Consider the following 12,504-nt stretch of genomic DNA (forward strand, 5'->3'; position numbering starts at 1 on the left):
TTTCCTCATCTGCAGTGTAGAAATAATAATGCCCACCTTGGAGAATTGCTGTGAGGGTAAATGAGATCATCAGCACAGAAGCAGTCAGTATGTATCTCATGTAGTCCGCAAATTTTAGTTTCCGTTGCCTTCATTTTCTCTCTTTTTTTTAAGATTTTCATTGGGGAATTGGGGGATAGGAACAGTGCTGGGGAATTGGGGGAAGGGGAACAGACAAGTTGCTGTCCTTTTGTTCTTCAGTCTAGTTGTGGAGGACGTTGCTTCACTGGCCCAAGTTGGCACCATCATTGCGCTCTTCCCGGGCGAGGCAGATCAGTCTCCATCTTCTGGACGGCCGCTCACACTGGCTGCTGGCTACACACGGTAGCCCATGGCAACCCACTGCAGCAGGGGCCGCAGCCCTCGGTGACTCATGGCAACCCAGCTCCAGGTTGAGCTGTTCAGCATCTGAGCTGTAGAGGGCAGTGTCACTGGCCCCCATATGCGGGATCCGAACCGGGGCCCTCTGGTGCCCCAAGCCAGCTCTTAACCAACGCACCACTCAGCTGGCCCTCCTTCATTTTCTCTTTTAAAATTTCTCCTAGGCTCAGTAAATCACTCCTAAGTACAACCTTGTGTGAAATTATTTGAAACTCATTTCCTGGGCTCTAGATGGCATCAGGGTAATTTGTATACAATGAAAGCTCCTATGCAGCTCGCCTGGTAGGATAGGGGGAAACCAGGCCCCATGGGGCAGAAATCCTGGTAAACACAGGAACGTGGCACCCACTGCACACTGCGAGTGGAAGACCTGCTCTCGAGGCTTGAGTGGCAGCTTCCCCTTCTCCTGAGTCACTATGGAACAGATGGAATCCTGGGATAAAATACACATCACAGATTCATAATTGCAAGAGAGGGAACTTGGTAGCTGGCTGAGCAGAAGCACTAGACCAGGGGTCGGCAAATTTTTGAGACGGAAGAGCCACCAGGGGTCGGCAAACTGCGGCTCGTGAGCCACATGCGGCTCTTTGAGTACATACAGGTGGCTCGAACATATTGGGTTGTCGAAAAAGTCATGACATTTTTTTCTATGTTTTTTGTTGCAAAAATGCATCATGACTTTTCCGACAACCCAATAAAATCGAAAATGAAAATAAAACTATCATAGTTTCATTTATAATATTACTTTAAATTTTCCTTATATGTAAAAATATATTTATGGCTCTCAAATAATTTTTAAATTGTTGTGAGGGACAGGATTGGCTCTTCCAGGGGTTGGCAAACTTTTGAGACAGAACATACCCAAAGAGCCACATGTGGCTCATGAGCCACAGTCTGCCAACCCAAGCACTAGACCAGGAGTCAGAGGTTTTCAACTGGCTGTCTACCCTCTCAATGTTTGTACTTCCTGAGCTGTAAAATGCAGGTGTGTGGGCAGGTGATCTCCACCCTCTCTTCATCTAATCCATGTCGATCTCCATATAAAAGGTTATCAACTGTGGCCTAGTCACAAGTCCAAGAAGCACAGTCCAGGCACCCAAAATTATTTTATTGAGACTGGAGCAATTTACAATAAAGAACTCATTACAGCACATTGGGAAGACTCAAGTTTTACAAATTTCACATTCACAAATATAAATCACTGTTTGCTCTGAAGCAACATGAGGCAGGGGGGTTGGGGGGTTGGGGGGAGCAGACAAGGTACTAGGGGGAGACACAGACCTAATGGGCCATCAGTGGGTCTGTCCCAGAGAAAGCCTTTGCTGTGACTCAGCAGTATTTTTAGATGTCCCCACAGAGGGACAAAGTGAAGCTTTCCCCGTGATTCTAGAGCAAGAAAAACCTTCTGTAGCCCTGCTGCCTTTCTCTTTCTGGTTCATAGAATTTCTACGGCAGCCTTAAGATGAAACCATTAGCTACTTCTCAACACCACGAGGACAATAGGCACAGACATGGGAGCCACTTGGCCAGAAAAATCCATCTGGAGATCCCTATGGGCTCAGAAGTTTCTCTCTGGCCCATGAAAATCAGTTTTTTACCCACCATTCAGATGATGATTTTTCAAACTTTACATCTTGAAAATTTTCAAACATCCTCATTGAGAGAATTGTATAATAAAAGCCCATAGTTCATTATAGGGAAGCAAATGATATGGCTAAGTTTGTCTCAATTAACAGCCAAGAGATCTAAGAGAACCTTGGACAAACCCCTTTTCCCCGAACCTCAGTTTTCCACTCAGCTCCATATTCATTCTTCACTTTCAGGATCTATCTGGTGCTAGAAAGAAACCTAAAACCAACGTGAGAGTGGTAATTGTTTACGGCTGGTGAGTTAAGCTCTAGTCTGCCTGATGTGTCTTTCTTCTGGGTGACACAATGAGTCACTCAGGACCAGATGGAAGGTGATGAAAACGCTCAGTCTCTGGAATGAGATTTCTCTGGCAAGCTGAGTCCTTAAGGACTACCATGATGCCACAGGCTTCTGTAAGTGACACGGGAGCCACCAGGGTGATGCCGACAATGAAACAGCCTTCTTATTCAGACAACACAGAGAATGGCCTGTCTAGACAACTTGAGAGGGTGAGGTGTCTAAACACAATGATTTCCAGCATGCTGGAAAGCCTTGCTCTCTCATCGCCTGTGAAAGCAAGGCAGTGTTTTACCACCTCTTGTTCTGTGTGATTGCAGGAAAAAAAGGAATTATGCCTCTTGGATGAGTTTTGTTCCTGGATCATCACGAAGGCTGCCATCTCAGGAGAGGTACTTGAGCCAGGCCCTTCCCACCGCTGACAGCAAGAGGAAGGCCATGTGTCAGCTCTGTGACAGCCTGCTCCCTGGGTTCCTCTCCCACACTTCTTCTCGCGCCTCTAGTGGACACTATACCTGGGAGAGGGGCTCAGAAGTTCTCGGCTATGCCCGTTTCTTGCTTATCGCTACATGGAAAAGTATAATTCAGAATGAAATGAAAAGTGCACGTACACACACAAGTACACACACACACACACACACACACACACACACGTTCCAAATAAATCCACAGCATGTCAACAGAACTCATTACAAGCTGGTGGGAGAAGGGGGTGATTTTTATTTCCCTCTTTGTGCTTTTCTGAATTTTCCAAAGTTTTAACAATAATTTTTCTCTGTTTTAAGGAGCCAAATTGGTCCTCTCTTGTCATATATCAGGGCAGGCCACCACAGAATTGTGATTCATCCTGGTCCAATGACTTTTAAAGCGAGGCATAAAAACATCCGTGTCTGCTCTGGCTCGCTAACCCTCCACTCAAGCAGAGCTCCGTGCAGCTGGGTTAGCCACGCCCACTGTATGACTCAGGTGTCCTTTATGAAGGCTCAGAGGTAGGGAGACTGGTAGGTAAGGCAGCTGCCTGACAGTTTGAGGCAATTTACTGACTCAGCCCCCATCTGGGCTGAAGCCGTCTTGGTCTCTGGCTCAGGGAACCAGGGTGATGTGCCTCACAGCATTTCTTAGACAGGAATTCATAAACATGTGTCTAGTTGGTAGGTGCCTTTTAGTTTTCACATGAAACGTGGCTAGAAGGCTGGGCAGATTCCTAGGAACTCAAGAGTCTTACAGCCTCTGCAGGAACTTATTTCCAGCATGGTGAAGGTCATGTATGAGGGACAGGCTCTTTTCCAGGCTCTGTCCTCAGGCCCTCTCCCAACCTCAGCTGCAGACACAGCCCTCCCCCTGCCTCTACCCAGCCTCCTCTAACTCATCGCCACAATGGGCTCCACAGACGAAAGGTCTGTCTTCCCAGACTGGAGCTGGGAGGAAGGCAGGAGGGGGTTGGCTAGTGGAGCCCTCCTGCCATGGCCCTTCTCTGTCCACGCCACCCTGAAGGAGGGGACTGGGGAGGATGGCCGCTCCTCCTGAGGCTTGGGTGGCCTTTGGCACATGCTCAGTAACGCCTTCAGCTCCACCCTGAAGTTCTCATTAAGCCAGCAGTAGATAAAGGGGTTGTAGCAAGTGCTGCTCATGGCAAACCAATGGAAGGCAAAGTAGAGGGCATTGTTGGTGCGGATGACCTTGCTGGACAGGAGGAGGACGTAGCAGTTGAGGGGGAACCAGCAGAGGGCAAAGAGGACCACCACCAGCATCAGCATCTTGATGGTCGTCTTCTTCTTGCGCCGTAGGGCCAGGTACTGCTCCGTGGTCACATCACCAATTGTGTTGCACAGCCACAGCTTTTTGGCCACACGGGCGTAGGCCACAGAGATAATGAGGAGAGGCAGGATGTAAAGCAGGATGAAGGTGGCCAAGTCCAGGTACTTCCAGAACAGGTCAGCTGGCTCAGGGAAGTCTGGCAGGCACAGTGAGCGGACAATGTCCTCACTTGGGGCACGAGGAGAGAAAAACAGAGAGAGACGGAAACACAGAGACAGGGAGAAGGAGGCTGTGCCGGTGATCTGGAAAGGCTTCTTCCCAACAAGCACCGGCCTCTCCCTCCACTGGGTTCCTGGTACCTCGTCCTGGTACCAGCACTTCCGATGCTGCAGCCTAATGATCTGATTATGTTGCTGGCTCTCCCACTAGGCTAGTTCTATAATGATAAGGAATTCACCGGGATCTCTCTGTGTCCTCTTCACCTTGTATTATTCCTAGCCCATAACACAGACTCAACAAATTATCTGTTCAATGAATGAACACTGGTGTTCCTCGTCTTATAACCAACACATCCTGGGAGCACCATGTATTCAGGAACATCTGGAATTCCCACCATACTACCTATTCCCATTCCAGAGAGGAACCAAAGAGCAGTGCAAAGACATGACTTCAGCCATTCATATAACAGGTATTTATTTTCCATGCAACATACCCAGTCCTCTTGAAGCTTTTCAGGGATATCCATGTGTGTTGGAAAACCCAGAGTTGGTGTGTTAACCTAAGAATATGCAGATTACAACCTGCTGAGTGAGGACGTGCAGGCCACTCACACCTGGCCGGAGGGAGTGTCCAAGCTCCCACTGTGGGGAAGTGAAAACCCCTGGGGAAGGTTCAATACATTCACATAAAGGAAGCAGGGTCACGAGGTTCATTACTATCAAATCCCAGAACAGGGGTGTAATAAGGCGGGGAAAGGCAGCCCAACATCCCAGGCCAGGAGCGAGCAGGGGACACGTATTACTTATAAGGTGGTTGAGATGGTAATTACTAATTTCTCACGGGCTCAACTCAGAGGGGTCATTTTAAAAGATGCCCCCAGGAAATGCAAGGCAGGGACTTGTCACAGTAATCTTAAACTTGGGTCCTTATATAAATGTCCAGACTCAGTGTGAGCAGGGGTGTCAGACTGTAAAATCCCCAGGCAGGAACCCAAAATGAGTTTTCTCATCATATTATGTGGTTTGTCGCTCTCATGATACGTGCTGGTGGTCATCGCTAGTGAGCGAATGAGAGAACTCTCTGCTTTTGTTAGGAGAAAAAAAAAATAGCCCTCCATATGTGAAGGCAGATGGGGAGTCTGAGAGCTGTGGGGTTCGGGTATGTGATTCATTCCGGTATCAGCTTTCAGAGCTTTTAGTTGAAATTGGCTTTCAGAGCTTTTTCTCTTGATGCTGCTTATGTCACAGGAGTGGGTTTAAGTGTTTGTTTCAGGTGAGGAGCACATGGCTACTGCAGGACACACTAGCAGGGCACCCCCAGATCCCCTCTGATCCTTTTTACGGTCTGGAGTGCCAGGCCCCCAGCTTCTGCCCGCCCTGAAAGAAATAGGGGGCACCTGTGATCTTCTAGGTGCTTAGGACTACGCTAGGGCTGCTGAAGGCACTTTCTACTGATTCACTAAGAGCCAGAAGTGGCTGGGAGTTTCCCCCGGAGGCCTGGAATATGAAAGCCAGGTCCAGTTGCCTCAAGGCTGGCAAACTCTGTTACCAATTTGGTCCCTTACCCATTACTCCTGGGAGTGCTTTCTTTAAAAACCATGGGCACATGTACCTTCCTTTCGCTCAGGGTCTATCTCTAAGGAACTTCATCTAAAACAACTATGAACTGATGGAAATCATTCCAAGCTCATTTATTAATTCAGTCAGTAAATATGAATGGAGGGCTTTTTATGTGGAGACAGTAAGTTAGGCGTTAGGAACACCAAGGTAGCAAAGTCAGAAATGGGGCCAGCTCTCCCCGGCCTTACAGTCTGCTGGGGGAGATCACCCTTATAAACCACTAGCACACAGGGCTGCTGACATTTAAAAAAAAAACAAAAAACGAGACAGCTGAGTGCTTTGAAAGAACTTGTCATCCTGTGAGCTGTATGACAAAGAGGCCTGAATGGGAGGTGGAGGGAGGCAGAGCACCCAGCCTCAGACACATAGATACATACATGTTTTGTGTGCAGGTTGTGCAAGAGAATTTAAACGCCATTTTCAACAGGGCCTGGGTGATTTCAAATCTCAGTCTGTGAGAGTACATGCCCACAGTTACTAATCAATACTGCCTGGATCTTGCAGACAAACTAGACAGAGGCTAAGGAGGGAGCTGAAGTTTTTGAAAAGGAAAGATGAGAAAAAAGAGAGGAAATGCAGAGGACAGGCACTCGCCTGGAAGCAACAGGATGAGAGAGGTGGAGAATGGCTCCACGAGGCAGGTGCCGCGAATTCGGAGATTCAGGGAGCTCACGTTCCTCCCTGTCAGGGTCCTCTGGGTCCCCAGGCTGCTCCCTCCCAGTTAATCTCACCTGTATTTGAAGGTAAATAATTTCTGGCAGATAGCGTGTGGGAGTGAAAAGAAGGTAGCCATGACCCAGATGACTGCGATGTAGATGACACCTTTTGTGATGGAGATCCTGGGCTTCAAAGGATGCATAATGACCTGGAAAACAAGCAAACGTTGCATTACTGGCTGAATGAGGACGTTTTGAAGCAAATGAGGAATCCAGCTGACACAGCTCACTCATCACAATACGACAGGTAGGTAGGTCCTATTTATAAAGTCAAGCACTGAGCTGCACCAACCCCAAGACCACCCTCAGGGGTAGAGAAGGGGTGTCTTGTGGACCCAGAGACTCCAGGCAGTTCAAATGCCACTTGCAGGTCATACACGGCAGGACCAGGGTACAGCAGGAGAACGGGAGGGGTGACGGAGGAGGTGTGCTTTCAGGACACCCACAGCCCCACAGCAGCGCTGGCAAGAGAAATGAGCCATGGCCAGCGCAGGATCTGATCCTGGCTCCCATGAGTCTCAAACGCTTAAGATACAAAGGATTCCGAGAGGGTCTGAGGGAGACAGACATGGAGATACACCATGTATCACGGGAAGCTGTGTTCATGTTTTGGGGGTTCACAACACAGTTTATGAAAGCCATTACTAAAGTTGTAGTGGGGCCTGGCTTCCCCATACCTACATAATAAAGCCAGTGTTCTGGGCTTCGGGCCGAATTGCTACTGTAAGCCAATTGGTTCTCCTCAAAAGGTTTAAATAAAGACTTAGGACTTTAACAGCATCCTCATTTTAAGATCAGAATCATTATCTCTTGAAAAAGGCAGTTTGGGATAGGTGAGTCCAGGGTCGGGGGAGACGTAACGAGTTGCCACCTCCTCAGGACACCATCCCGTGACACTGGATGCTCTGGCTGTGAACCTCCAAGTTTTTCTCCTCATTTTTCAAGGTTTTACAGAAGGACGTGACTGGGCTTTAGAAGGCTGACCAGCACATTCTTGGCCATCTTTGTCCCTCAAGCTCCTTCGTTGTTCAGGTTGCTGAAGGGAGCCTGAGTCACAGGCTCCAGATGCCACTTAAATTCTTCTGGCTTCAGGTGTATGTCACAGCAGCACGGTCAATGTGGGCAAGATTTCTACCCTGTTCCTCAGTCCCACCTTTGGCCCAAGGGTCAGCTCGCAGTCAGCTGTGTTAAGTGGGGGTAAGCACAGGTCAGCAAGGGTAATCCAGAGTCCCTCTTGCTGAATTAGGGGAGAAAAGGAAGAACGGGCAGGAAATACCTGTGTGCAACGTTTTCACACTTTGTGCCAAAGCATCTGCAACATAAATTCCAAAATGATGGCATTTCAGGGATAAAGAGATTTCAGAGTTTGCCAAGTCCAATTCCCTATCCGATGCATGAATCTCCTCTAACCATCCCCACCAGACCTTGCTTAAATATGGCTGGTGACAAGAAACTCATTACCTCTCCAGGCAGCTGTATGTACCTTACGACACTTCTATTAGAAAATTCTTCCTCATACTGAGCTGCATCTTTGAATTTGCATCTTTGAGTCCTCCTATCCCTTAATCCTTGTTGCACCCCTTGGAGCTACTCAATAAATTCTATCTCTATCCCAGTGGTTCTTATAATATTGACCTTATAGGTGCCCTTGAGTCTTCTCAGAGCAGGGTGGACTAGTGATCAGAGCACGGGCTTGGAGCCAGACGGGCCTCTATCCTAATCCTAGCTCCATCATTCGCCAGGCATGTGATCTTGAGGAAGCTATGAATGCACTTTTCTGAGCTCGATTCCACACAGACCCAAGTATCCAACATGGATTCACTGAGTTACCACGTATGAGTTGCCTGCCACGGAGACGTCCTTCTCCAGGATGGACACCCTCATGTCCCCTTCAGTTCCCTTCACTGCATCCACCCATGTGTGTCCAATGGGGCAGGACAGTGAACAGAGCCTTCATGCCCCACCCCAGTGCCTGCTCCTGCCACTTGGACGCCCTGACTTGTTTTCCTCCTCAACAGCTTGGGCCAGAGAAGACCCATCCCCCAGTCAGGAGCCTTATCTCCGACTTGTAATTATTTGCCACTCTTTTTTCATCTGTGATTTTTCCAGGTCTGCTTTTCTATCCCTAAAACAAGCTCATTAGTTTCTGAGACACAAAACACTAGCTAGCAGTGAGTCTTCTTTGGGACAACAAACTGGAATAATTTTTTGTAGCACCTAGCACAAAGGGTTTCATATACAATCTATACTTCTCAATAGGAAGACAAGTACGTTCATTGAAAAATGGGCTAAAACACTGTCGTGAGGGCCCCCACAAACGTCTGGAAAACAAAGCCAGAGAGGGAAGGACAGGGCGTTGGGTGTAGGTACCCTCACCTGGTGGCGGTCTACAGCAATGGCTGTCAGTGTCAGTGCTGAGACATGCAGGGAGCAGTACTGGGCGAAGCGGCTGATGTGGCACATGCCTTTCCCGAACACCCACGTGCTGTTCACAAAGCGGACCTGGAAACGAGCCCACAGTCAAGAGATGAACAGGCTTTGACCCTGACACCCCCACGCCCCAACCCCCATGGTCTCTGAGGAACATCCCCCGGAGGGCGTCTTCCAGCCCCTCCCTTCTTCCACTCTTCACTGCTGTACTGGGGGGTCACAGGTGATTTTCTCTAGCATGACTCATTTCAATCATTCAATTCAACAAGCCATGATCATGCTACTGGAGCCAGGTTCTGTTAGGTGCCAGGAGAGCATGGAAAGGACATGGGCTTTGGAGTTGGACTTTCCACCTATACTAGTTTCTAGCTGTGCAACCTTGGGCCAGGTATATAACCTCTCTGAAACTGTTTCCTCATTTGCAAAAAAAAATAAAAATAAAAAAGCTTGAAAATCTCTACCTTGCAGGCTTATTGTAAGGATTAAGGTTTTAAAAGCCTATAAAGGGTGGGACACAATGTCTGGCAGATTTCTAGAAAGATATTACTAGAAATAAATAGTAGCTATTTTTATGGTAATAATAAAATTAATTCTTGGCCCATGTTAGCTCAGGATAATGGGGGACACACATCTGAAAAGTCACAACATAGCATGTGGGCTGTGTTCACGAATGTTGGATAAGCAGGCCTTGCAATATGTAGTTTGGAACGGAGACCCAGGGGCCTGGAGAGGCGTGGATAGGGGCAGGGGTGGGAGATGCAGGGGGGGAGAAGGTGAGCTCTCAGGACAGTGTGGAGCTTTAGGACCAGGCCTAGGCTACATCCCAGGGTTATTTGTTCACTCAATCAGTGCTTGAGCAGCTCCTGTGAGTAATGTCCCATACCCGAGAGGGTTCAGGCACTGACTCTGATCAAGAAGCTTCCAGTCGGGGCAGAGGAGGACTCAGGTATCTTAAATACAAGGCAGCAAGTATTCAATGTCCTACAGAAAGTCCAGACAAAGGGTACTGGGGCCACCAGGTGGAGAGAGAATGGGCAAAGGCAGAGAGAGAGAGAGAGAGAGAGAGAGAGAGAGAATGAATGATGATGATAGAGAAAAATATAGTAAGTCAGCCTGACAGAAAAAATACTGTGCAGTGGTTTTACAGCAGAGTATTTGCCACTTAAAGCTGTCACTTCGAGCAAAGCATTTAGGCCGTATGAGCCTCACTTTACTCATCTGTAAGATGGGGCTATCCCTTTTCACATAGTTGTTATGAAAATTAAATAGGAGATTCCACAATTAAAGTAGGTACAATAATGCCTAGTCTATAGCGAGTACTTAACACAGCTAACTACCATTATTATAACACATTAGACATTTGAGATGAGCTTTAAAGAACAGGCAAGATTTGTACGTGTACTTGAACATACGTGGCACCGGGTCAGAAATCTCAGGACCTGTTTGGGGAACAAGGAGTGGAATAGTTTAGCTGGATTGTGGAAAAGTCAAGATGGTGAACCTGGGACCGCAGACCATGGCCTTCACTCTGTTTGCAATAAGCGGGGAGGAGCCCCAAGAGGCTTCTGAGCAGCCCAGTAACATTACAGAGCTGGCAGTCTTTAGCGACGCCTACTTCTCACCTCCCATATTCGAGGGATTACCAAAGCCAGACACTGCTACCTCTAAATGGTTTTCAACCCGTTCCCTCTCCTCCAGTCCCACGGCCATGGCCCTAGTGGAATGTCCCATCATCTCTCACCGGGACCACTACAGCCTGCTGATTGCTATCCTTGTCCTCCAGTGTGGTCCCCTTGTAACTCAGCCTTGACACTGCTGACAGTATTTTTCTTAACCATTTTGTCACCTTCCGGCTTAGAATCATCATGGCCCCAAGGACAGAGCCAGCTGCCTTATGAGTATCCAGATCCATTCATAACGTGGCCCCAGCCTTTCCGTGGGACTCACCTCTGCTTCTCCCACGCCCTGCCGGCCTCTCCACTGTGCTTCCTGCCTCCACTGCTCCAGCTACACTGAGCCACTGATGCTCACTCAACGCACCATGAGCTCTGATGCCCCTTGTCTTTGTTTTCCCAGGTCCCTCTGTCTGCACTGAGCATTCACCACGACCTGGGAAATTCCTACGCATCCTGACCCCTTTGAAATGTCACATTCTTTGTTAGGTCACTGGTGGGTCTCCTTTGACCCTCTCCAGGGACTCTGGCAGGTCAGAATGAATGACTCCCTCCTTGGGGATCCACCACACTCAGTGTATGTCTCTGCCATGGGAACTGTAAGTAATTATTCACTTTTCTCCCAATGACCAGAGCTGGACTTTATGCTGATGCAGTGTGTAAAGAGACCAGGGGAAAAAGATATAGTCACCAACCAGCCTTAGAAGACCCCCCCCCAACCCCTTCACTCTCCCTGGTTGTCAGCACCTTGGAAGCTCTGACAGGAGCTTAAATTGCAGCAGTTCCATGGGTCAGGTTGAAGGCCAAGCTGCTTTGGATCCACCTGGAAGGGGTGCTGGGTTCTCAGGACCTTAACATCCCCTCCCTCAAAGGAGAGCCTCTGGGGCAGGGGTTGTCAGCTCTCACCTGGGGTCCGTGGCTTCCTCCCCCAGGTACCCATGAGTCTGCTGCAGATCTAGTGTGCATCCTACTCTGGGCAGCAGCACACGGCCATGCCCAGGGACCCTTCAGTTTCCATCCTGGGCGGCCTGGCCCAACTCCAGCATTGTAGATTGTCAGGGTAGAAGCTGGGGGGTGGGGGAGTAAAGAGGAGTGAGAGATGCACTCTCTTGTGCTTCAAGGCAGCAAGGGGGAGAGTGTTTATGTGTGTGGTGAGGGGGGAGAGAGGGCGTATTTGGAAGCCGCTTTGTCATCGGTGAGTGCTCTGAGAGTCCTGAGTGGCTAGGAATCCTTTAGACATAGACTGAGATGAGAACAGAAAAAGTCCATAGTTTGGAGTAGTGGAAGCTTAAAATGGTCCAAAGTGCCCCTTGCTCCCACTCCCGGGTTGGGTAGCTTAGTGAACAGACCTCTGGGCTTGAGTCAGGGGAAATAATACTCATCCGGCTCTGCTAATTACTAGCCAAATGACCTTGGACAAGGGATTAAATATCTCTGTGCCTTAATTTCCTCATCTGCAAAATGTGAGTAATGTTCTCATAAGTGAGGACAAGAGAGAGAATGTACCGTATTTCCCCATGTAGAATACATACCCTTTTTAAAAAAAATTGGGGTCTAAACACTGGGTACGTCTTATACAGTGGTTGTAGTTTTTTTTACCTGCATTTCCCGCTGAGGACAAGGCAATATATGAAGACAGTGATTCATCATCAGACACAGATGAGGACAAGCTAATGGTTGGGAGTTTTGACAGTGATGAGGAGTTGTATGAATTTTATGATGAATAAAACTTGAGTTCAATAA

At 48.4% G+C, this 12,504-nt stretch overlaps 1 protein-coding gene across 1 annotated transcript in view; it reads right to left on the reverse strand.

Moving 5' to 3' along the window:
* Positions 1-1,507: 1,507 nt before the first annotated feature.
* Positions 1,508-12,504, reverse strand: part of GPR83 (G protein-coupled receptor 83) — a 13,357-nt gene continuing 2,360 nt past the window's right edge. Inside the window, exons 2-4 of the mRNA XM_019657117.1 lie at positions 9,035-9,160; positions 6,674-6,807; positions 1,508-4,332 (exon numbers count right to left, since the gene is read on the reverse strand). Coding sequence (XP_019512662.1) covers positions 3,708-4,332; positions 6,674-6,807; positions 9,035-9,160 — 885 coding nt within the window. The 3' untranslated portion in view covers positions 1,508-3,707. The remainder of the gene's footprint in view (positions 4,333-6,673; positions 6,808-9,034; positions 9,161-12,504) is intronic.

The sequence above is a fragment of the Hipposideros armiger genome, unplaced genomic scaffold, assembly GCF_001890085.2.
Source record: "Hipposideros armiger isolate ML-2016 unplaced genomic scaffold, ASM189008v1 scaffold_274, whole genome shotgun sequence".
Lineage (NCBI taxonomy): Eukaryota > Metazoa > Chordata > Mammalia > Chiroptera > Hipposideridae > Hipposideros > Hipposideros armiger.